The 26,518-nt window shown below is 34.5% G+C and overlaps 4 protein-coding genes across 8 annotated transcripts in view; 3 read left to right on the top strand and 1 right to left on the bottom strand.

Annotated features, from left to right (window-relative positions):
* The first annotated feature begins 2,041 nt into the window (after positions 1–2,041).
* On the top strand, positions 2,042–6,578 carry LOC119828507 (protein distal antenna). The gene is made up of 2 exons (XM_038350674.1): positions 2,042–2,292; positions 3,956–6,578. Exon 2 carries the CDS (start codon positions 3,972–3,974, stop codon positions 5,511–5,513), a length of 1,542 nt encoding a protein of 513 aa, XP_038206602.1. The 5' UTR covers positions 2,042–2,292; positions 3,956–3,971; the 3' UTR covers positions 5,514–6,578.
* Positions 6,579–9,260: 2,682 nt separating this feature from the next.
* On the top strand, positions 9,261–12,126 carry LOC119828555 (calcineurin B homologous protein 1). Of its 2 annotated transcripts, none has more exons than XM_038350743.1 (5): positions 9,261–9,469; positions 9,566–9,655; positions 9,725–9,988; positions 11,227–11,320; positions 11,937–12,126. In XM_038350743.1, the coding sequence occupies exons 2-5, from the start codon at positions 9,589–9,591 to the stop codon at positions 12,079–12,081; spliced, it is 570 nt and encodes a 189-aa protein (XP_038206671.1). In that variant the 5' UTR covers positions 9,261–9,469; positions 9,566–9,588; the 3' UTR covers positions 12,082–12,126. The 2 variants fall into 2 exon arrangements, with proteins under 2 accessions (XP_038206671.1, XP_038206672.1); XM_038350744.1 differs by having other exon boundaries at positions 9,562–9,655.
* A 1,990-nt stretch (positions 12,127–14,116) lies between these two features.
* On the bottom strand, positions 14,117–25,418 carry LOC119828400 (protein transport protein Sec23A). 4 transcript variants are annotated; one of them, XM_038350533.1, is made up of 14 exons: positions 25,257–25,418; positions 24,883–25,171; positions 24,412–24,667; positions 23,695–24,265; positions 23,135–23,277; positions 22,719–22,858; positions 22,184–22,302; positions 21,593–21,746; positions 20,754–20,905; positions 19,962–20,136; positions 19,492–19,647; positions 16,061–16,126; positions 15,792–15,812; positions 14,770–14,859 (listed from the first exon to the last, which is right to left on the bottom strand). In XM_038350533.1, the coding sequence occupies exons 2-14, from the start codon at positions 25,159–25,161 to the stop codon at positions 14,770–14,772; spliced, it is 2,322 nt and encodes a 773-aa protein (XP_038206461.1). In that variant the 5' UTR covers positions 25,162–25,171; positions 25,257–25,418. The 4 variants fall into 4 exon arrangements, with proteins under 4 accessions (XP_038206462.1, XP_038206464.1, XP_038206461.1 ...); XM_038350535.1 differs by having other exon boundaries at positions 24,883–25,191; positions 25,257–25,408; XM_038350534.1 differs by lacking the exon at positions 25,257–25,418 and having other exon boundaries at positions 14,117–14,859; positions 24,883–25,161.
* A 783-nt stretch (positions 25,419–26,201) lies between these two features.
* Positions 26,202–26,518, top strand: part of LOC119828736 (metastasis-associated protein MTA1-like) — a 43,643-nt gene continuing 43,326 nt past the window's right edge. The window contains exon 1 of the mRNA XM_038350979.1: positions 26,202–26,229. Within this exon, the coding sequence (XP_038206907.1) occupies positions 26,202–26,229 (28 nt within the window). The remainder of the gene's footprint in view (positions 26,230–26,518) is intronic.

The following is a 26,518-nucleotide window of genomic DNA, read 5'->3' as shown; positions in this document are numbered from 1 at the left end:
TTTACAAACCGACTTTACATGTCATGTTAGGTGAACATAGTCATAGGTGATATGTTACGTAGCATTTCATATTTAAAAGTTCTTTAGGAACTAATTACTGAGACAGATATAAAATAAATAGTCAGTTATTTGTAATAGTAACAGAATACAGAAGCGGAAAGATTTATTAATCTTTCTAACGTGAAAATAATAGGAATGAATACCTTATTACCTGCCTTACCTTTTCTTTTTCAAATATAATTAAAAATTTTGTTAATTTTTTTTCAAAATATCACGAACATAATTCTGTTCTCATCAAACGTACGGCTACCATAAACAAATGCCTAATATCGAAATGTTCAATAAAACAAACACAAAATAAAATAAATACACGCCATATCCGCACGTTTCCACTCCTTGGCCATCGGCAATGCCCGAAATACAGAGCGGGCGACGCGTCGTAAATCGCGACGCGAGTCGGCAAGGGCCTTTGTGTGGCCTCGACTTGGCAAACATACCTACGCCAACTACAGGCTACTGGCTACACGACGACAAAAACAACCCGACAAGCTGACACTTTGTAACTCCGCGAAATTACGTTGCGTCGCGCTAACGGACGATTTAAATTATACATTGCACTAAATAATAAACAAACGACAGCTAATGATACGGCGTGTTGATATATGTGAACCAATTTTCTATTAGAGGCATTAGATGCAAGATATTTTATGTACAATATATAAAATATACATGTTTCCATATAGAGTAAGTAGCTCGTTAGTTATCTAACTATTAAAATCCGTTTGCATTTCTATGATTCTTCAATAAGAGTAATACAAAATATCTACTTTGTTGCATTGAAAGCGAAATATACCCAAATTGTAAAAGTAAATACATATTTCAAATCGATATTCATCTATTATTTATGGAAATGTAACTAATGTACCTAATTGCCTCATGAAGTTAATAAAAATATTTAAGTAAATTCTAATCTATTGATAAAACGTAATAATTGTCATCCTCAAACTGTAATGGTATTGGTATTGATATACTAGTGAACTTTAAGTTCATAAAATAAATACCAATTTTAATTACTTGCTTATTATATCATCCTACTTTCAAACTACTTTTGAGTGTGGGAGTCGAGCACGTTTCGGCACGAATTGGGCCAGCTCGCACCGGTGAGGGTATCACACCCCCACAGAAGATTTAGGTGAAACAGTAGCATACTACTGTGTTTCATTCGTTGAATGGGGGAGCCGAGGGACCTTCTTGTGTTTGATTTTACGCGAGTATCAGTCTCCCCGTGACCACGCTCGCTGTAAAGTGTTTGAAACGTCGGGTTAATAATATAATGAATAAATCGCGTTTAAAATCCGTTAAAAAGTTTTTAATTTCTAAATTCAGTATCATTAAAGTTTTAGCTTACGCACTGAATAATCAATTATTATATCTCACATAATATGTGTACTGTACTAAAGAATGGTCGTTTACATGAACGATCTTTTATCATGTCATTATATGTGATTAACAAGTTGTCTTAGAACCAACGTCATTTAAATTTGAGCTTTATCGACTAACAGACGTGTTAAATATAACGTCGACTTACGACATTGAATCCTTTTGTATTATTATGTACTTTTATGTGTTCACACAACTCACGCAACCGTGAAAAATACCTGCATGACATCAACCAGCTGTTTCAAGATATTAACTGAATACTAATACTAAAAGCAGTTCATGGCTCGCATCAAAGCTATAAAATACATAATGATAATAATAACATTACGAGAGAACTTGCAGACAGCCGCGAGACGACTTTACGAGATAAACTTTTCAACTTAGAAAAGTTGTGGGGCGCGCAAGTCGCGATAGAAGTTGGCGCGATAAAAGTTTTCAACCCGAGATCTTTTCGAGTTACCGTAGAAAGTGGATGCGTTTGGAATTAATTGCATTAATAAAGTGCGGAGGCTAGGCCGGTGTTTACGGCTCGGTTACGGGTCGGGGGAGCGCGGGGCGCAGGGTGCCGGACACAAAGGAGAGGCGCGGCCGGCGTCCGGCGAACCGCGACCGGCCTTATCACGGCATTCAGTCGATGTCCGCGCCTCGCGACGTACGTTTCGCGACATCGCCAACTTTCCTCGATCGTGTGACGTGTTTGTGAGTGTTACCCATCCAGTGACCACGTGCCGCGCAGTGCGCATCAAAGCGATTATTTTATTGGACAAAATTCCTAGTTCACGGTCGTTTACAATAAGGCAAAACGGCTGACCTGTCAAAAATTGTAAACACAACACACGTGCCGGCTCGCAAGTAAGTTTGTCAATATTTTGCTGCGCTTTGTCTTTAAATATATTTTTTGAAGTTTGTGGTACGTTCGTAATTTCTTTAAAAAAAACGTGTTTAAATTGCCTATTCAAAAATTCTGTCAGAATTCAAGTATGTAGACAGTAAAGTGCTATTCTTATTATTGGTATTCTTAACAATATATTAACGAATAATCAAAGCTCAGGTAACTGTAAATTTTAATTATCATTTTGAGTTGAAGTTTTCTTTACTAAAATTCTTTATAAAGCTAGCTAATAATTGATCGACATTCAATCGACTCGGTTTCTCCTCAGTAAATGCATAAGTTGTATTAAAAATAATATAATACATAATTGTAAAAATTGTAAAAACGTAAACATTACAATATTTAATTTACTGTACAATTAAATATTGTAATGTTTACGTAAGTCAGAATTTGCTCATATAAATACATAAACTCTTATATTTTGCTCATATATTTACACAAACGTGTTTTTATTCGTTGGCAAAAATTATATAAATATATTTGCCTGCCTGCCTTTTTCAGTAAGAGAAGAGAAAGTAGAGATAGCACAAAATAAAAATTATGTGAAAAATGGGTTTTCAAGAATCTGTTGCACAAATTCACGTTATAAATTAAAACACAAATAACACCAAATTGAATTCCTTTTAAGTCCTTAAACAGGTTTAATTTAAATTTATTCTACTAACTTCTAATCTCTCAAAACTTTTTAAACTTAACAACAAAATTTATTCATCTTGAGATTTTTTAGGCACAACATTCTTATAATAATTAATAAACGATATTTTAGTTGAGAACCACAGAGGTAAAGGCTTACTCCAGAGAAAGAGCACAGTTAAAATTGTTATAGCAGTTTATTAGTTATTAACCAATTCAATAATATTTGTTTCAACCAAAGTAAGAACTTATTTATGATCAATTGTCCGTATTTCATTAAATTCCATTTTACCAAAAGCCCTATAGATTAAGCAAGTTTCATTGAAAATGGAATTCTTGAAAACCTAATTCGCGAAAACATACCAAACCCGTGAAAGTAATAAGAATATAGGTTATTGTATTCCACAACAATCTCTAAAGCAAAACAAAATCCTGTATGGAATGATGATAATAATGATACGCATAACGCCATCTACCGCCGAGCGGGAAAAATAAAACTCGCAAGGTCACCGTGTCAACGACCTGACAACTTTTGCCGCTTACTGTTGTCGTAGGTCATAATTTTATGCCTTCTTTTTGTTTATCTTTTTCGTAACTTTATGGCCTCCCGTATAAATACATTTTATTTTTTATTCCGCGCAATGTACTTGCATAGTATAGAAGCGATAAAAATAACACTGACATTCGATTCGATCACCGGCGAACGGAAAATGCATTTTGGACGTAGGTGTTTTGATAAGTTCATTGACCTTTTATTTTCTTCTATTGTTACATTCAAGATTAGGATAGTTTGTCTCTTTATAATGAACATAAAGTACATTGTTAATTTTTTTAACGTTTTATATTATTTAGAACAATCCGAATGGTGATGATTACCAGTAGACTTTTATAATTATTTCATCGTTCGCCAGTCGGTCACAGGTATAATTCAGTATTTAGAAGAGAAGACTCATGATCTTAATTAATAAAACACATTTGTTTTTGTTACAGTAAGCGAGAGGCCAAAATGTCTACGAAGGGCAAGCGACCAATGCGTGCCCTCACCCCAGGGGACAAAATAGAAGCCATCCAACGTGTCAATGACGGCGAGTCGAAGGCCTCAGTTGCCCGAGACATCGGAGTGCCCGAGTCGACACTACGGGGATGGTGTAAGAATGAAGACAAGCTGCGCTACATGACTTCGCGACTCTCATCTCCCGACACTGACAAGAGCAACGATGGTGAGCCACCAGACAAGCGCGCGCGGACCGAGTCGCCAGCTGCGCCCCCATCACCAGCCACCGCAGGCCTCGACCTATCCTCTGCGGTCAACGTGCCCCACAGCGTTCCCCTTCCCACTCCGCCCGCTGACGCACCTGTCGAGTTAACAACTAAGCGCGCCGAACCCTCTCCCCCACCTCACATCTCCAGAGAACGCCGACCCGACCCTGGGGCCAGCGTATCCATGAGTGCCATAAGCCCCTTGTCTGGACTTGGACATTTGCCAGGCCTGACCCACTCACATTTAGGTCTGAGCTTTAATGAAATCGCTACAAACTTAACTCTATTGGCGCAACTCAATCCTGGCCTTTCGGCGTTATCTGCTCAACCGGCTAGTCGCGCGCTTCGTTCAGTGCGCTCACCAAAACCGGCTCACAATGGAGCGTTAAATCTTAACGACACTAAACATCGCAGCAAGTCGAGTCATTCTTCGGACCACTATAGGCATAGCTCAAAATCGAGTCATCATGGAACGCCACAAACCTCTGCTAGTCAACCCGTTGATGACACACTTTGGTACTGGTTAAAAACGCAACAAGCTATGCTTGATTTAACTGCCCAGACGACAGCTGCACATCCACTTCAACTTGGAAAACCGAGTGAACCCACCCTACCACCAAAACCCGTGGCACCAGCGCCACCCATCGGTTCTCATCTTGATTATAACAGAAACTCTTGGTTGTGGCAGTATTACAAGCAGTTTGGCGGTGCGATGCCTTTACCCGAAGATAAACTGAAATCTGCATCACAGGTGCCAAAAGATAAAACTGCAGAGAATATTCTCTATTCGCAGTTAACAAAAGGTAAATTAGAAGAAGAACACGCCGTTACCACCCCAGCTGTTAACCCACCTTCTCCACCAAGACACCATGAGGTTCGAGAGCCAGCCAACGATGAACCTCGCTTGGCTGAAACTGAAACCGCAACAAGCCCGGAAGTCGGTACGGAGAATAAAGAACCAGCCACTGAAAAAAATCAAGATTCCGGTAGAAATCAAACAAAAGCTCGGACTGTTCTAGATAATCTTTTGTTCAATAACACAAATCAAGCGATGAACGAGGATAATAAAGTGAACGGCTCCATTAATGGAGGATGGGAATCGGGCACTGTGGAGGCGCTCGAACACGGCGAAAAGTTTCTCGCGTGGCTGGAAGCTAGCGGCGACCCGAGCGTGACGCGTATGCACGTGCACCAGCTGCGGGCGCTGCTGCACAACCTGCGCACGCGGCGCGCCGCCGCCGTGCCGGCCGTGCCGTCGGCCGTCGCGGAGGGAGCGCGTCGCAAATAAAAGCCCGGTTGGGGACCGCACACTGCGCTCGCTACAGGGAATTTTTCAATTATTACTTGTATATAGTCGTAAATAGTTACTTCGTCGCCAGTAAGCGTTCACTTGTGATATGTGTAGCCAAATTTGCGTACCTTTTTTCTTTGTTCTAAAAGAAAAGCTATGCATTATATTTCTTTATTTTAAGACTAAAGTATAGATAAGTTAAATGTTCCGGCGCTATTCTCTTATAAATGCTTCATGGACTATTATGATAGTTAATCTATTTCCGAGTTTATATCGATTAAATTATAGTAGACAGTAAATAAACATTGATGTTACATAATATATAGACACATTACTTTTCGACGCACACAACCTGTTACGCGATTAGATTAGGTAGTTCTGGTGTATGTTGCCATTTGACGATTACATTCCTAGGTAAACCCTACCGTTATAGTTCAATCCCTCTGTTCTACCTCAAGTCGAAACTAAGTATACTCAGTCACGGCGTCCTTTGAGCGTTGTAGATGTCGTGTGGGGTAACCGATGGTTGGCTGGCTGGGTGAAAATACCAAATATTGAATGATATTGAGAGTACTCGATGTGCCAATCGTGCGAGCAACATGTTGTTATGATTTTAATGATTATTGCGTTGAAGCTGCGCGTGTAATTGTTTTGTATTGCTCAGTATTTTATATTGTAGACATTAGCGTGTCTCGACTCGGAATTGTATTATATGTTAACGTTAACAGTTAAGGACACTGTGATCAAAATTATAAATTATTGAGAGATTATTAATATTATAAGAACATTCCTATGAATAGAGTGTATTATCTTAATGTTAAAAAAATGTCCAAGGTTTAAACGTGGATCGGTACATAGCGTACCTTATAGAAAAGTTAAATCTCTATTTCTTTTCTCTAATGTTAGATTAGTTGATTTGCATTTCGTGTTGACGATATTAGCTCACTGAAAATTTTTCGAGAGATGATATTTTGTACAAAATTAATAAATTTGATTATTAATGCTCCCTATGCAGAGTTTGTGATCTTGAAAATGTTGAAGAAATAAATTAATTGAACCTTATTTTAGTTTCATTTGTCTTCAAAAACACCCCAACTTTTATAAAAAAAAATGACCTCTATATAGTTGAAAAAATTATAAGACACTCTTATCTGTGCTCTTAGTAAACCCAGCTCCATCTATTGAAAAACTTTAGACTACTATTAAAGATGAAATTTGTTTGAAGCGCAATATTCGCCCTATAAATAATTAATTCGAGAAATTGCCCAAAGTAATGATTTATAAACTCACGTGCAGCATTGGCTTGGTCAAAGGCTCGAAGTCAAAGTAGTCTGATACCAGTGAAGCTAAACCTTGCCAAGTATTTGTGCCAGAGTAACATAACTTCGTTGGACGTATGGAAGTACACACCATTTTCTGTATAATGATAAATATAGTTTAATTAAAACACTAAAAACGCACATTCAGAAAAGAATCAACTAAAATCTAAATTATCTCACTTGCTCTTCTATAGCGAATACTGTATGAATAAAATATTTAATTGTAGCGATCCTAGTGAGGATAATAAGATAAACTCATGTGATTTTTGTAATGTCATCGATCCTTGATAAATTTCGTTTAAATCTGTCAGTTTAAAGTGGTTCAAAATGTAAACTAGAGGAGTCAGTCATATACATGAATCTAAACACAAATCTTATACACTACGCACATAGTGCCATCTATGTTTGAAATGGAGTCTTTTATGAAATTACATCGTGACATACGAGTTCGGTCGTTTACGAACAAGAAATATTTAGTGGTTTCCGTCACAAGACATAGATGGTGGTATGTTTCTTATATGGTTTATTAAACTAAATGTTTAATCTAGAAATATTTTGGGTTTTTTCTTTATCGGATTTTGATGCGGTTTTTTTAATAGATAGAGTGATTCAAGAGGAAGGTTTTTATGTATAATACCATCTAACTTCTCCAAAATTCAAATTATTAAATATTTTATAGGTTTGTAATTCATGAGTATTTCTAACTAGCTTGTCTCTCTTATCGCTTTACCTGTAAACCGCACTCATTAGGCGCTTGAAGCAGCAAAGGCCTTCGAAACTTGTAATGAAATAAAAACTGTCGTCTGAAATTTTCCGCATACGCTAGAATCAGTCTCTCCTTTGTGCTATTAGTATAGTAGCTCTTTGGGAAACAAGTTCTCGTCTCAAATACAGGTTCAGATATTTCTGGCCAACACAAATTAATAACGCCAAGTTCATAAATTGCATTGTTCAACGACTCTATCGTCATGGGCTCCAGAATATCTTTTAGGCCAAAAATCTTTGGGGGTATTTCTTCGACTACATTTTCTTCCAGGGGACGATTGAATATCTCGCTCGTTGTATTCTCGTTTACTTCCAAAACAGTATCCAACGGCTCAGCATCGTTCCTCTTTTCTTTGTCTGCAGTATACACATCAGACGCGACTTTAACAGTACTCATTTTTATATATAAATATAAGTAACAAATAATTTACATGGACGAGAGATTTCATGAATTTCAGAGTTTCAGTTGCCAGGCAACAGCGAGGCATTTATGTAGGTTCATTAATTATCAAATTCCAAGTTTTGTAACATATTCGTAGACAAAAATTTAGGTTTAATTGGATAGGATATGCCTGTTGTTTTATTCATTCTATAATCAATTTGTATAAGTTTGTTTTATGAAATTTAATTTAAGTATGCATTTATCTATATAAAGATCGATAAAAATCATATCTTGAGAATAAGCCAATATAAAGTGTTTATTCATACAGAAATATATTTGTAGAAGTTAAATATAAAATAATGAAATAGTGTAGAAACACATTTAAATACATAACACGCAAGTTTTAAGTTCATCCTTATTTATTTTATGTATTAATTTACCCTGTACACAAATTGTAAATAAACTAATTATATTGTAAATAAATAAATAAATAAAACTATCAGTATTCAGTAGAAGTACACATATATTTAAATTGGCCATTGTGAAAGTGTTGTGTAGATGGTTCATTAGAAACAATAAATTTATTTTTTATTTTTTTAAACAATGAAATGGCTCACTATACTGTGGTGGCTCAGTATACTGTGGTGGCTCAGTATACTGTGGTGGCTCAGTGGTGAGAACCTCGGACTTCAAAAATCGATAAGTCGGGGTTCGATACCGGGCGAGCGTGCAGGAAATAAATTGATTTTTCAATTTATCTGCACATGTGGATAACATCACCACTGCTTAAAACGGTGAAGGAAAACATCGTGAGGAAACCGGCATGTCCAAGAATCAAAAATTCGACGACATGTGACATCTGCCAACCCGCACTTGGCCAGCGTGGTGGATTATGGCCTGAACCCTTATAGGAGGCCTGTGTCCCAGCAGTGGGAACATACAAGGGCTGATGATGATGATGATGAAACAATGAAAACACCTTTCATGCAGTGATAAAATATAATTAACTAGCTGTTCACCCAGGTTTAACTCACATAGCCTATGTCACTCAGAGAAATTGCAGCTTCCTAATGGTGATAGAATTTTTGAAATCGGTCCAGCCGTTCACGCATGATGGCGTGACCAAGGACCAATTTAATTTTATATATAGACGTAATTCATTCGAGAATTGTATTTGTAAAAAAAACAATTTTAATTTTTTTTTTATTACAATACTGAAGTGACTCACTCGTAGACTTCAGTGTTCAAACGTCGTTGTCAATGTCAACTGCTATGTAGTTTTGACTTTTGACCAAACTTATTCATTTTCATTTTATCTTTAATACCTTGGTATCTACTTTACTGTAAAGCAAAGGTCGAAAAATCAACAAAGCACTGCGGTTTTCTTTGTTTATTTGTTAATTTCTTTTCGTAAATTACGCGTTAAAAAATAATCTACATATACAAAACTCTTAAAATCTATCTACGCACCAAATAATAAGAACAGTGTAAATAATATCCCGTGAAATTAATTATATTCATGTTTTCTGTGTAAATTGCTTATCAGTTTAGAATAATAAGTGTACCTATTTCTTTCAAGCAAGTGTAAACCCAAGGGCACGTCGCAATGGGTAATAAATCATCGTTATTGTTAAGGGAGGAAGAAATTGCTCAGATACAAGAAGAAACTGGATGTAATATTTATTTCATATTTTTAAATATTAAACTCCTTACAATGTTCGTTAATGTTCATATGTTTTCAGTTACTCCGAACCAAATTGAGCGTCTCTATTCTCGCTTTACGTCTTTGGACAAGAATGACTGCGGCACACTGTCCCGTGAAGATTTCCTGCGTATTCCTGAATTAGCCATAAACCCTTTGAGTGAGCGAATAGTCTCCGCCTTCTTTGCAGAAAGCCACGATGATAGGGTCAACTTCCTTCAGTTTATGCGAGTGCTAGCTCACTTCAGGCCTATTAGGAAAAATAGAGAAAACAAATTGAATAGCCGAGAAGAAAAATTGAGATGTAAGTATTGTTACAAATATATAAATAAAAAGTAATAAATAGCTGATGAGTGTATTAGTTTGTATGTTTGTTTATATGAATTCGCTTATCTCAGGAATCTATTTCAAAAGTTCTCTCAGTATTGGAATGGTATGTAATTCCTGAGTGCTATATAACAACTAGCAAAACTGGATTGGATAGCTTAAAAAATATATGTTAAATTCAAATTTTAGTTTTATAGCATTGAAATATTTTGTAAATGAGAATATTTTTTAAGAATAAAAATAATATATCCAAGATGATAATAATTATCATTATTATCTTAATTACTTTTAAATGTAAAGGTGAAAAAGGCATTTGATCCAAAGTATACACAAAAAGAAAAATTTTGTATATTGTACAATTAACTGCAGACAGTCTTAAAAAATTAGAGATATTTAGAAAAGAATTGTAAAAAAAAAATTGTATTGCCACATAAATAATGTCAATATTCTTAGAAATTATATAGACTACAATTATTAAACTATGCCTAAAGCATAGATTTTTTCGGGTAATCAAGTTAATTGTCCTTTGGTATCCTACTAATATTATAAAAGTGAAAGTTTGTAAGTATGAATGGATGTATGGATGTTTGTTACTCTTTCATAACTAAACTACTGAACTGATTGCAATGCAATTTGGTATGTAGATATCTGGACAACTGGAATAACACAGACATACTTATCTGGCATACTTATCTGGTATTCCTATGGGATACAGACTGTATAAGTAAAACTATGGCAGCGAGATAGTTATGAATGAAGCATGGCAATATAATGCAATTCAAATAAATTCCTTATTTTTCTTCATTATTACTTAAATACAAACAGTGATGATTATTAAATGTTATAGATATCTTATCTCAAATAAGTGATGGCAAGTTCAATAATATAAAACGCAATACATTTGGTTCTAGTATGCAGCCTTCCATACACCTGGTTAAATATGCTCATGTCCTTTAAAATGGCTAAGCTGAGCCCATTTTTAACCCCCGTCGCAAAAAGACGGGTATTATAATAAACGCGTCTGTCTGTCTGTCTGGGCATCATAACTCCCGAAAGGATGCAGTGATTTCAATTTAGATTTATTTGTATTAAATTTACTTATGTGCAAATGTTCTTAGACATGTTTGATGACAATCGGTTGAGCTATTTAAAAGTTGTCTGTTTGGTAATCTAGAAATAATATTGTAGTATTAACACTTATTCTACTGATTCCAGTTGCATTCTCAATGTATGACCTGGACAATGACGGTAAGATCTCAAGGGATGAACTGTTGGCCATCCTACACATGATGGTTGGAGTGAACATAAGGTGAGGATGTTTCTTTATCCTAAAAAATGTATAGTGGAATTATAGCTTCTTTGAAATAGTATAATATACAGTGTGTCCCACATGTGGTGTACTATGCTTAATGGAATTTTTAGTTTTGCTTTGCAATAATTACTTAAACAATACTCATAAATGCCCGACGCGGTTTTCTATTAGATAAATTTTAAAACTTTTTGACTGACTACACATCGACCTTTGCTCCCGCACGCGTGCATTCGTTTTAGATTATGTTTTCATCATCGACACTGACCGAATTAGCGGAGAGGTAAGAGTCGGTTGCGTTTATTAGTATTTTTACTGCTTTAAGTTCCCTTAAGCATAGTTCATCAAATGCTGGACACTATCGTGAATAACAATATTATTCACATATTATGTGAGCTCTGATATTGTTTCATGGATTTTAGTTGGTTGGATTAATTTACACAGTTCTAAAGTAATGTGTGTTAATGTGTGTTATCAAAAAATAATTTAGGACTCAATAAAATTAATCACTTACTTAATTTTTTTGTACCATTTTATTTAATTAAAGTTATAAAACCTTTATTATGAAACAATTATTTTGAACAAATATTAATTTGTACATATCAAAATTTTTCAGTGAAGAGCAGCTATCAAGTATAGCAGAGAGAACAATACTGGAAGCGGATGCCAACAATGACCAGATGATTTCCTTCGAAGAATTTGCTCGAGCCCTCGAGCGGACCGATGTTGAGCAAAAGATGTCAATCCGTTTCCTAAATTGACCATTAACCCTATGAACTGTGCACATAAAGTACCTACTAACTGTAGTGTTTGTGGTTTTTATTTATAAGCTCTTCATTATATGACTATGGGGTTTTAGTACTGTTGGAGATATAGTTCTAGCTGTGGCAATTTAGATTTGTTGTTTAGTAGGTAATGTTCCGGAGATACTAAAGTTTAGGTATTAAAACGAACTTGATGAACGCTACATTATATCCCGTCAAGAAGCATGAGCAAAGGGTCTTATTTTGAGGTTTGGCTTTCGCCTATTCACTACCACTCTTTACTAATTTAAAAGATACATGGAATGGATATAAAGGACATATACGGTGCCTTTGTATTCTTCCTTTCTCATTAATATGTAGTTGTCAAATTAGCATCTGGTGACAGCAGACTTAGAGGGTTCTAGTGTTTTTAAAAATATCGTATTATATAATATCAAAAAAGAAAACAATGGGGCATAGAAGAAGTTGATAATCAAATTTCCTATAAACAATATTTCGACGAACCTAACGTATTTGATTGTAATTTTGAAATCTATTGTTGTATTATAACAATGGTGTTTGTAATTTTTTAAGCGAAATATTGACGTAGTATATAATATATATTAATTGTAGTTGTAATATTTATAAAGATAGAAAATATTAGTGTTCCAAAAATCATAAATAGTTCCTGAGTGACGAGTTGTATGTTGAAATTTTTATTTAAAACGAAACTGCGAAAGTCAAATACCGTAGAACAAATAAATGTAATTTACATAACGATGAAATTAGTATGCGACATTCTAACATTTGTAATATATTCATACATATTATTTAGAAGATGGTATATATATAGCGCAATAATTGCTTAGTTAAAATTTGTTATTATATTGCAAACAAATCTAATGTAATTGCTTTGGCTGGAATATTTGCTCTCTGAAACATGTTACTAATTCATGAATTCTCAAATATTACTTAAACTTTAGCTGTAATTTTACGGTCGGGTTATTTTAAGCAATCTTTGAGAAAATCAGTCATAAAAGATGTATATGTCGTGACCAAATTGAAAAATGTAATATATAATATAATCTAGCGTAATGTATTTTGTTTAAAATATATTGTTTTAATTTATTACCCAATAATGATTAAACGTCCAATTCGGAAAACTGAAAATGTCTAAGTTTGACTTAGATTTTTTTTCTCTATTGGAGATATTTGATCTTATTTCTCTTTCTGACTAAACTTTTTTTTAATGTGACAAATTTTTATTCGGTTTGAACCTCTAGATTAAAATGACTAGTTAAGCAAGAAGTTATATCTAACTTGATTCCGCGGCTTCAGAGCACGTTCACACTTGCCGGGTATCGGCTCCGGTTATTGATGGATGGATATATCATGTATGAATGTTTGATACTCTCACGACAAAATAGATCATAGTCTGGATAAGCACATGTGTTACTTTTTACTCGGATACCACGCGAGCGTCGCCGCGGCTTGCAGCTAATAGTAAATACTATTGTAATGGTAGACTAGGAAACTAAAGTCGATTCGGTATTCACTGTCAACACCGGCTCGTACGGTACAGATAGACAGAATAGCTAGTCAAGCTAACACGCTCGTCGTTTCTATCCTAACCTTCTTTTACATAAAACTGTACATTTCTCTTTTTTACTACTCCCAATACCAGATAAATGTCTGGAGTTTTTTGAAAACAATAAACTCTTATTAATCCAGACAAATAATTATAAATTATTCTTACATTCGTCACACTTTTTTTAAATATTGAATATGCTAAACGTACATACTTACGTAACTCCGCCCGTGTATCAAGATTCCTGTTTTATCCCAAGAAAGCATTTAATCGGGATAAAAAGTTTCCTATCCACCTATCCATCCTAATTTCATCAAAATCCGTTCAGTAGTTTCAGCGTGATTGACGGACAAACATCTAAACAAACTTTCACATTTTTATATGGGGTTTAATATGGGTACAGGTTTGTTATTCCATAATATCATTTCATTTAATTACATACTTCAGGACCAAAAAAAACAGCACTCCATTTAATAAACATTTATTCAATATAATTACAAAGAATATAAAGATGTAACACTAAGATAAAAAAAGATGATATCAGCTAAAGTGAACCCAGAAGTTACTGTTGCACGAGAGATTTCAAAATGTACGATCAAAGACGAAGCAAAAAGTCTAAAACATAAATTCGATACTGATGTTTTATATTAAAGTATTTATTTTTATATTTCGCTATATAATCAATTTAGATTTACTATATCTTTAAATACAATAATTGTTAAAAAGACAAAAACTACAGCGAATCGGTTATAACAATTTATAGCGATTATTTTATTAAAATACACATAATTTACACTTAAATCTAATCGCAAATACGTCTCATAGTCTTATATACAATTCCATAACGTTGAAATGTGTAAAATATTATATTTAATCGGAAATATTATGACACTAATACCTACCTGATGCGAAGTCATTTGAAACCGGTTAATCTACCAATACCATTATAAATTGAGATGATTTCGTTATAATAATTTGTAATTGCTTTGAATTTCTTTATATATTTGCCTTATTTAAGCACACAAGTAAAAGAATGCTCGTGGACTAAAGCCTTCTAGTGCCTAGTACTACCTATTTGATAACCAGTCCTTTATAAATTGACCAGTTTTAGGTTTTTGTTAGGCTGTTGAGGACACAGCTAGCTTTTTCAAGTGCTCCATGAACACTTGCAGCGAAACGTCATCTGTAAGCACGGGGGCGCCACCGTCCTGTATTATAAAAGACTATATTATTATTTCATTTCAAATGTTTTGATATACAAATTATTAAATCGCTGGTAAATGATAATATGAATTATTTAATGTTTTAATGTATATTTTATACGTATTGCATTTTCCTTCTATTATGCGTATGTTATAAATAATATTTAAATTAATGTATCAATGTCCCTTCAAAATTTTAAAGATAAATGTTTAAAATTTTTATTCGAATATAACAGTTGAATTTCAGATTCGAGTAAAATTTTACAACAGTAACAGTCGTAAATAAATATGATTTTATAGCCACGTAAAATATAAATTACATGAAAATAAATTGCAATATAAAATCTGCAATATACCAGAGATTTAAGGAATTTGTATATCAATGTAGAAATTTTGTTAATTTTATAAGCATATATTAGCCCTATTACCCCTTTTAGCCCTATTACCTTTCTAAGGACAATATCTCAACTTATGAATTAATTAGTAGAATCTATTTAAATGTGTTATTGTTTAAGGCTTCTCCAATATCCTTTTAATTTTAAATAATAACAATACATATACGATAATAATATAATATTATCAGTGTGAGGGTAATGTGAGAAAATAATTAGACAGCAATTAGTAAATATAACATAAATAATTTTGAAGCCTTTTGAATTTTATTTTTCACGTAAAATACCTACCACGCCATACATTATAATACCCAAAAACTTAAAGTATATAATAATAATAAATCTCTTGTATATTCATCACACATGCTCTCCTCTCAAATACGTAATAATAATTATTAATGTATAAAAAGCAGCAAACAAACATAAATAAAAAATCACACACAAAACATTGCATATGAAAATAAGCGAAATCTTCATGCCAAAACAAAATATTATTAGTTTACCAAGCCATTTTAATAAAAAAAAAGTAAAAAAAGGAAACTCTACCGCAGATGGTACCGGCATCGCCTGGTTTTCGTCGAAACAATGATGAAAAAAAAAAAATAAAAACGTCAATTCAAACCATGCGTAACGCAAAATCATGCAGATAAATTTTGTTCAATTATTAATTTTAAAAAATATATTTAAACATACACAGCCACGTTAACTAATTTTTAGTTGTAATTTGTCTTTACTTAAGTTATAAAAAGAAAAACTGCTTAACTAAAATAATGATAACACTGCAAATTAAGGAAATAATTGAAAATATAACTTACCCCTCCGTAGGCATACATATTGTTGTGTGTCTGCGATGGGTTCACTTTAGACAACAGGAATCGTGCCTACAATAAAAAAAAAAATTATTGAAAAATCCATAATGTTTAAGGTTTTACGATAAAAGAAACCTATTCGGCTATTTTTTCTGTCTATACCTTCTCTATAATCTATGTAACCGCACCAACGAAAACAGTTCGAATTTTGAAATAAGGTGAGCATTTTCTTCATTAGTCATGAAGATTGGATTGTTTTCGCGCCTGTGTTTTGAAAATCGAACGCGACGACGATAACAATCAGCATGTTGTGGCGGATTATATTCAGTGTGGTCGTTATTTCATGTACGTTATCACGAATTCACGCACACGGTCAACGATTAGACCGCATAAAAGGTTCCTTTAACTAATATAATATGTGTATATACTGTAATAATGTTTAGGTAATAAGGAGCTTGATAATATTAACCAATGATAGAACCCAATATCATTACAAGTCAATAATTGTACAATGTGAAGACATAGTTTTAATGGATGTGATATTTTCAGATTTAATGTGCGCATTGTTCTTGAGTGGCGTGCAAAAGGAAGATTTGGACGTAAGCATGTTAACAAAACTGCAGCGATACAATGTTAATATCGATGAAATTAACAATTCGTGAGTAATAATCGCATAGTAACATATCGTTGATCTTATAATACAAATAATGCATAACCTTTTATACTTAAAGGCAAATGAGGGAAAAATGCGTCACGCAGAATGTACCCAAAAACAAACCGAGCATTATTAAGATTATTGATACGCCAAGAAACTCATTCAATAAAACTAGATTACAAGGTACGTACGGAAGTATCGGGTATAATAAGTTAATTAAAATGCTGTCAAAAACGATTAACAGGTTTCCTTTTTAGTTGAAAATATAAAGCCCGTCGAACAGATCATGGAAACTTCCGATAATAAACAATTGCAAGACAGGGATAAAATTTCGCCTTGGGCCCACGAGAAGAACATTAATAATAAACCAATCGTAGAAAAAAATTACACAAATACCATAGAGTACATTGGCGGCCAACCTAATTTAGATAGTGTCATAAAATTTTGGGAAAATTACGCGTCGTCCAGCAGCACTAAGCCTAAAGATAGCTCGATCGAAATGCACGAAATAGACAGCCGACGAGCGAAGGAATCTACAAAAATCGATGTTGCAACGGACTTTAAAAAATCAGACGTAATTCAAAAATTATTAGAACAATTAAGCAATTTAAACAAAAAAGAAGAATTGCATGCTCCAATCGACGTAATTCGGAAAATAAACACTGAATCGTCTAACATAAATGCTGAAGAATTCAAAATAAGTGACATACAACAGATCCAACGTATAAACTATCCAGTCATGAAAAGCGAAAATATCAAAAATGACAAAATTATAAAGAAAAGTGAAGACTACCAAAGAACAGATAGCAGCGTACCCGAGCAAAACTTTAGTGATATTTTTAACGTAATTAAACAATATAAAGCTATAAATCAACATGAAGAAATGTCCAGAACACTCAAATACGAACCTGCTTATAAACCAAAGCCATCACAGCATATATTCATAGAGAATAGCAATGATGAAAATGTGAAAAATAAAGTAGACATTAAACAAGTAGTTCCGGAAGAAGTAGTCATAAAAATAGCACAAACCGTAAAGGATATGGTATTACGAGAATTACGTAAAGAATTTCAAACAACAACGAGTACAACAGAAAAACGTAAGTACGAGTATAATTTGTCAACCAATTTCCCGTTCGTGCCTTGACCATTTAACAATATGTATACTTATTTCAGCTGAAATAATTTCTATATCACATATGGACACATACGCAAATGAAGAAAATATAATGGAGAAATTTATACAATTGTTTCAAAGTATAAAGTCGCAACAAAAACAATCTACGAATCCATTGATTAACAATAATAAAAACTCACAAGTCAGAATTATTAAAAACACACGGTTTCTTTTAAATCCCGACGTCATCATAAACACGCCAATACCTTATGATCTGCTACCGCAAATCAATAAACAGAAATCCGAAAAGAAACCCATACCGGACGCCATAACATTCCAAACAAATTCCTTAGAAATACCTCCCCTCGGTATACCGATAAACCATCACCAATATCCTATAAATCAAAACATCATCGTGACCACGGTAGCTCCATTTAAAGAACTACAATATGAAAGTAACAATGGCCATGTATACAGCGATGGCGCTTCAGCCAAATTGTATCCGAAGGAAATAATACAGAGTCCACTGAGCGCTAAATTCGTCAAACGCTCCGACAATTGTCCGTTGCACCACGATTGCAACCATAAGAATGAAGACATCATAAGATTCACGCTGAGCAACAAGGGAAGCAGCAAATACGACACGGATTATTATGAGAAAATAAATTTGGCAAAACCAGAACTAAAAATAGTAAAAACGGATCAAATAAGTTCCGTATTATTGCCAAAATTTCACGAAAAGTTGGAAAAATCGGATGGACTCGAAGCGTTTGGTGAAGACTGCTGCAACAGTAAATACGCAATGATGCCGCAAATGGTGGAGTGTTGCAACCAGAAGATAGCGTCGAGACAACAGATGTCGATCGCGAATATGAAAAGGGGTTCGTACGACGACACCCACTTTAGGAACTTTCTGAAAAGCCAACAGAAAGTCACGGACATGCTCGAGAAGATTTTGGCATCCCGAGTCAAGCCTGAACTGCCTCGCAGTGTAGAGACAACTTAATTTAACAATATATTTGTATTGAAAGCATTATGGCTTGTATTATCATTTTTTTACATCAGTTACAAGTACCTTTAAACGTGAAATAACATATTTTACAAACTAAAGATTAGAACATTTAGATGGATTAGTGTGCTATAAGACTATAGCCGAAGATTTTGGCGCCCGAACTAAATTGACACTTAAATACCTAGGTAGATTTTATGAAAAATAAAACTTACATTGTTTAGGTCTTAAGTAGAAAATGTAACTAAAAACATGATTTTTAAAATGTATAAAATAGATTGTCTTGTGAGCCGTCTTGTTTGATGAAATATTTCTGTAGTAGTAATCAAACTATTTGACAATCCATATTTCATTTTTAATCAAATTCTCAATGAAATGAAAATGAAAGTTTCCGCACATTTCGTCAACTGGGCACAACAACTTAATATTAAATGCTATAAAGGTGTAGACACACCTGAGAGTCACCGCGCTCCGTATCGACGTAGCGCGACTGCAATATCGAAAATATTTAAAAACTCACAGTCAACCATGGGACTATTTGCAAAATTTACCCTCTCAACTGTTGAAATAAGGTATCAACCGTATCACTTGTACTCTTGCTATATTATACACGGTAGTTATATAATTATATAGTCAAAAAACGGAACGCTATAAACCTGCGAGCCGCCGTGCTCCGTGTCGATGTAGCGCGGCACGGGGAAGCGCGTCTGCAGTATCTCCTGCGCGTCGTCGACGGGCGCGCGCAGCAGCTGCGCGAAGCTCTCGTACTCCGCCATGTCTTGGTAGCGGAGCGCGCGCCATTGCGCTATCGTCTGGAAACCGTGTGGACACAGCTTTAGTTTTGTTTTTTTATTTGTGTTACCATGCATATAATGAAAAATTTGACGTCACCTCGTTTTACAAGTTTTTATGACATATCAGGAGAACTATATATCATTATATAGAAATATCTACTCAGGATTTGAATTAATTTAGGTTTAGTTTTTTGTAAATATAATAAAAGGAATTTAAGTATAGTCGAATCTTAAATACCTTTTAAATATCACAACTTTACTATAAATACAAACCTAGAAATGATATTAGAAAAACACCTTTATCCATCCAACATCGAACAATCACTACAAACCTCTCCGTGATATATAAGTATTTGGAAGAAGGTGTCCATGAGCAGAATGCGGTCAGGTTGTATGGACGAGGTATCCAACAGCACAGGCTCCGGAGGTCCACCGAAGCTATAAGAGTAGAGGATCGGCTGGATCATGATCAGCGATTGGGTGAGGTCCTCGCGCATCAGCATGTGCCTGTAGCAATAAAAAATTACATTTACATTTATATATTGACTAGCATAACCGGCCACGCGTTGCTGTGGCTGAGTAATAAATAAAAATATTAAGATTATAAATTATTGGGATGATTAATCGAAATAAAAACTATCCTATATCTTAAGTTAAACCAAATTACACATAAAATACCAAATTTCATCAAAATCGGTTGAGTTTTTGAGGAGCTCATTGGGAACATACATCATGACACTGGATTTTTATATATTATTAAGAAGAAGAAGATGTATAGAAGGAGTAATCCATACTCATATGTACAGATGAAATATTTGTGGATTTGTAAGTATGATTGTCACATTTAAAAAAAAAACTTAACCATTTAAAAAAACATCACCTTTGTATATAAAACCTGAATGATATAGGCCAATAGAGGGATTAGTTATGTGAACCATGGACGAAGCCAGGGAAATACATGTTTTGATATTTATGATAACACAATAAAGAATCATGGATAATTACAAAAATAATTACAACAGTAACTACCAGTTTGTATGAAACAAAAACATCCCATATCCTTTAAGTTAATCTAACATTATACACACACTAAAAATATAAGTGATTATTAATTTCTGTAATACCTATAGAAAGTGGTCTCATCGGGCGAGTTATTGAACACCTGCAGGAACTGCGACCTCCGCAGGTGGTACATGAACTGCGGGTACAAGCTGAAGTTCTCGGAGAGACGGAAGCTATTGGGATCGTCCTTGCCGTACTCGCCGAATTTTTGGCACTGGAAACGTTTGGTTATCTTAGTATATTGTAAAACCATATAATACTAAGTGGATATTAATGGGTTATAAAAGTTAGGGTTAGTGTTTTAATTTCATTTTTTGTACATATTTGCATAATGAATATTTACAGTATGTTGCATATAGTATTTCATATGTTACATAATATGATATATTATGTAACATATGAAATACTATATGCATATTTAAAGAATAAAATATTGATCATGAGGGAGAGATTCGAAGATTTTGCCAAACCATAGCAACGCCTAGCCTCTCGACCACCCGTGATCCCGCCTCAATGATCGAATATCTTTTACTCTCTGGGTAGACTTTAAACATTTCTCATTTATAAGCACTACCTGCACTATAAGCATTTCAAGCACTACCTGTGCTCCGCGATTTTACCAATATTGTACTTGATGTAGCCTAAATCCTTTCTCAATAAATGGCTATCTATCACTGAAAGAAATTGAATCGGACCAGTAGTTCCCGAGATTAGCGCGTTCAACCAAACAAAAAAAAAATCTTGCTTTATTTTAGTATCCATGGTAAAAAAACTTTCTTTTTATTTATTATCAGAACAAAACCACAGAGAATTAAAGTAATGTGCGTATACAATAAATGTCATAATATGACAGCTCCAGTTGAAACTGTCTCAGAAACGATGAAAGCATGAAGCGGCCCACCAATCGTATGAGCATCCGGTCGAGCCAGCGCAGCACGTCGGGCCCGTCCTCGTGGTCGGCGCGGTACACCACCAGCCGCGCCATCACCACCGCCGCCGCCTCCTGGTCGAAGCCGGCCGATATGTGCGGCAGGTTCACCGCGGGGTCCGCCCAGCTGTAAACGTTGTAGCTTCACGTGGATCATTTCTTTACTAACATTGATAAATTATTGTAGGGTGTATACACGCTAGATGGAAAAAAGCAAAGACAATTATTATAATATAATACTTTATAGATAAAAAGCACCGGGGGGAGGGATACCACTCCAGATTCCAAAACGACAACAATTTCCTGTCAAACACGAAAAGATTCGAGGCAATTGTTGTCCAAAAGAAAACAGACTCGAATGGAGAAAAGTAAGGAGAACTTTTTGGGAACTTCACTTAATTACAATATTATAATTTATAGTCATTATACAATAAATAATAGTAAAACAGAACAATTAGGGTAATACATACACGTGAGTGTGTCATTCAGGTGATTGATTAAATGAAGAGCCTAGGCTATTCATACCATGACTGATTTAAGAAGTTTACCGCAATATATACGTACTTGCGTGCAATTGTAGTAACTCTGATGCGTCTCTGTCCACTGGAGTGTTGGTAGTTGGTGATGAACTGAACACAGCCACGTCCACCTTGTGGTACCGGCGCGGCGTGTTGATTCACCACCTAAGAGTGAATAGATTGGTTTTAACTATATACATAGATACAAAAAATAATCGAAATAGCTTAGAAAAATTCCCATAAAAAAATCTACTTGCCTAATTTTAAATGCCAAAAAGTTTTTATTCAAGGTGACAACAGAAACACATTTTCAATGTTGTACTAGTAAAAAGGCAAAGTGTAATGAAATTTATATATCCTACCCTACTTATCCTACTAATGTTATAAATGCGAAAGTTTGTAAGGACGTGTGTTTGTTTGTTGCTCTTTCACGCAACTACTGTATCGATTGCAATGAAATTTGGTAGGTAGACAGCTGGACAACTGGAATAACATATAGGCAACTTTTTATCCCGATATTCCTACGGGATAAGGACTTGCGCGGGTGAAACCGCGGGGCGCAGCTAGTATTAGTATATTACCTCAAAGAAAATAGCCATGGTGGTGCTAGGTGTAAAAGTGCACATCTTCCACTGGCAGGTGTTGCCCATGCCAACCTCTTGATCAGAGACACAGGGCCCTTTCACATTGAGGGACACGCATGAACCAATCGCTCCGGAGACTGGAAATATTTTTATTATGCCACATTACACAATATTTTTAATATATTGGTTTACATACTGAGATTTGCGATAAATTAACACATAAATGCTCTCTTAGCTCGTAGCTGTGATTTATAATACAGGAGTTATCTATTAAGTTGTTTGAAAATTTTACCCATTTCACAGGATATTTTCAATATGAATATTATAATATCCTTGCTATTATAAAAAGGTATACAAATTGTATTTAAAATGTATATTAAGCAATTGTGTAATTTAACAGGGACTTAACTCACTCTTAAGTTCCCTACTGCATTTAACTTCCATAGTTCCGTTGAATGCCATTTTGTAATCGCCTTTCTGGTCCTTAGCAAACACACGTTGGAATGTTTGTTTGAATAGAGATGAATTAAATGAATCTCCCATTACCATGTGACCACTGAAATAATAACAAAATATAAATTCAAAAATGTGTTATAGTTTGTTTGTATGATTAACAAATTAAATATATTATGTCAATATTCCAAAATGTATGCAATTTACACATAAAACATTACAAATATTCATTAATTACGAGATTATGCAAATATCATATATAATGACTATGACATGAATAATGCAGAATCTCAACTTAATAAGATGATCAAATACTCTGAAATAAACAATATATTATCTATACTAAGATTATAAAGAGGAATAACTTATATGAAGGTATTTTTGTCAGGTTTTCCCACAAAAACTACTGGAAATATTCCAAAGATTTTTTCACCAAGAGTAAGCTTCACTGAGTGATATGGAAAATTTATATACCACATCAGGAAGTAGGTAGCTATTGATTATGTAATAGTATACAAACCCAGTAGAATTGCAGCATTGCTTCATCTCCATTAGACCAGTTTGATCCAACGCACATGAATAAATATCAATAGCATGACCATTAGTGGCAGACCTCAAAGCTAATGCCTCATAATGTTTTATAGCCTTCTTCATGTACTTAGCATTGTCCTTCTGAATGTCATGATGAGAACGAATGGGTTGCTTCAATTCATCATTTACAACCTGACCTGGGCCCTGAGAGCAAGGACCACCTAGGAACATCATTATCCTAGCTCCTGTATTAGGATAGGTTACTTCCAATAACCCAACAGCTAAAGAGAGAGCTACTCCACTGCTTCTCAATGGACGTTTGCCGACACCCAGTGGCCAGGGGTCACGGCCCAATTCACTTAACAAGTCAGTTAGAGCCATATCACACTGTTTAACTGGTTGCAGGAATCGGTGAGCAGGGGTTTGTGGCACCGGGGCCACTTGTCTCTGCTGAGGGTTGGGTACATTCACTCTTCCGATGGCAAGTTGCTCTTGAATCTGTTTGGCTGTTAAATCCTTTGTACCTTTGAATACATAGCACTTGTATATTCCTTCAGATCCTGTAAATTAGTCAGTAATTTTTTATAGCTGCTACTCTTACTAAATATTTATAAATGACAATTTTGATGACACCATTATTCATTGATGACACAATTATTTCATCACACATACACATGATATAATAATATGCAAATATTTCACATACCCAATTCATGTATCTGAACCATACGTCCAAAGGTTATGAGGCCCACAAGAGCATTCTGTGGCATCAAGCTGAGTGAGGTTTGCAGGGAATCTTTCAATGCTCCAAGTTCCTCTTCATCCATACAAGTATCCACAACTAGAAGGAAGATGGGGGGCATGCTGTGTGCCCGAGTTATGGTGTACTCTATTGTTGAGAAATTAGGAATCAGCTCGGCTGGTTGATGTTGTTCTGATATTGCAGCATATTGGGGAGGGAACTGTAATATAATTGTGCCAATTTAAAGAATAGATTAGTAAAAATATTTTGCATATGAGAGTATAAAGATATTGAAGAAGTAACCAATAAAAATGTATTCAGTAATGTAATAAACCTAATGAAGTACATTTTTATTTAAATTTACACATGGTTTAATGAATTAAATGTATAAGCTATAAGAAAGGTGAAAAAAATAAATAACACAAATATACTCACAGGATTTCTGTGGAAGCAGAAGTTGCACACCCATAACTTTGCTCTATAGTCAACTTGGCACATAGGATTCAATACAGCACGACACGTATTGCGCGTACATAGCACTGGCTCATATTGAATAGGTGGAAGATCCGGCCGTTCCTTCAACGGCTGGTACAAACTAACGAGGGGAACCACAAGCCTTGTTGCTTCGATTCTGCTCGAAGGCCACACATTCCATGTAAATCGTATTCCATCTCGATCTTCGTTTTGCTGTATAAACTCTTCGTACGTCGCCATATCGTTAATTCTGATCAGAAAACATATAAACTATGATACATCATTTACAGCAAACATCAGTATTGTATGTGACAAAGCCACTTAAGATTTCTTACCAGGATCGCATGTGTTGAGCTCAACAAAAGCACATTAAATTTATTTCTCCGCACCACAAGTTTATTGTTTAATTTACGAAAAATTATTGAACAACATCTAACAGAATCCACTAGGGTTTTGCCGAGCTGATTTGGCAATTGTCAAAACCAAAGACATCATCAACTGTCACCTGGCCACGTCATTTTTGAAAACGCAATACAATATATTTTATATGAAAATAATTAAGATTTTTGTTTAGTTTTATTTGTCCATTTATATGTACATAGTTAAAAATACATTGTTTTAATCATGCCATTACACAGAAATGTCTATGGTTCGAGTCTATGTACCAAAGATAACGCTAGCAAGTTTAGCGTCTTTTGTCTATTCCTTAGATAGTTACGTTCCTTTTTCCATTTTAAAGTATAAATTAATATAAAATTATTTTATATAATATAGAATTTTAACAAACAGTGTACGTACAAATTACAGAAGTAAAAGATAATTAACAAATAAATGTCAAAATTAACAGTTATATAAAAAAAAGTTGTAAAATTGGGAACGTTTTCGGGTCATTAGTGTGTAAGCCCAGTAATGAAACGTTCTTGAATGAAATATTTTTTTATTTTTGGGACATAGTAAATTATATTTCGTTTGTAAGACATGGTTTTTAAAATTAATTGTATTTTAAATAATCCAATCAATGTTTTTGGATGTAATAAGTGATCATAAATTAATTGATATGTCATTGCTTTGTTTTAAGAGCAGGAAGTTTACATCAAAAAGTGCGACTGCGCACTGGCCAAATTAGTAGGTAGTGTGAAAGAAAATGGCGATCAGCGAAAGGCGTCCGGAGTTAACGTGATGAAAAACATTGTTAAAAGCTCAATTACATAGTGTTATAGTTATTAATTGTGTCAGATGTAGATTAATTAAGTGTTAATGAATAGTGATTGTGTATAAAAATGGCTGCGAATATGTACAGAGTCGGCGGTAAGTAACAATAATTGGTTATTTTTGTTGTAGCTTCGCCGGTTCACCGCCAGCCGACTAGCGGTGCTTTGCTTTGATTGTCGTACCTTCATTAATAATTGTTCACATTAATTAGTCCAATAATAAAGAAATACACTGTTTTGCCGCTATTTTGATCGATTTCAAAGCTATTTGACAGTTCTTTTTGCGGTAAAACAATGTTTATATGAAATATTTATTTTACCAAAATTCTCAAATAGGACATTAGCATTTGCATCTAGGTATCATTGTATCGGCTTGCGTATCTCGG

This window comes from Zerene cesonia, chromosome 8 (genome assembly GCF_012273895.1).
Source record: "Zerene cesonia ecotype Mississippi chromosome 8, Zerene_cesonia_1.1, whole genome shotgun sequence".
Lineage (NCBI taxonomy): Eukaryota > Metazoa > Arthropoda > Insecta > Lepidoptera > Pieridae > Zerene > Zerene cesonia.
This window is presented reverse-complemented; position numbering and strand designations above follow the sequence as displayed.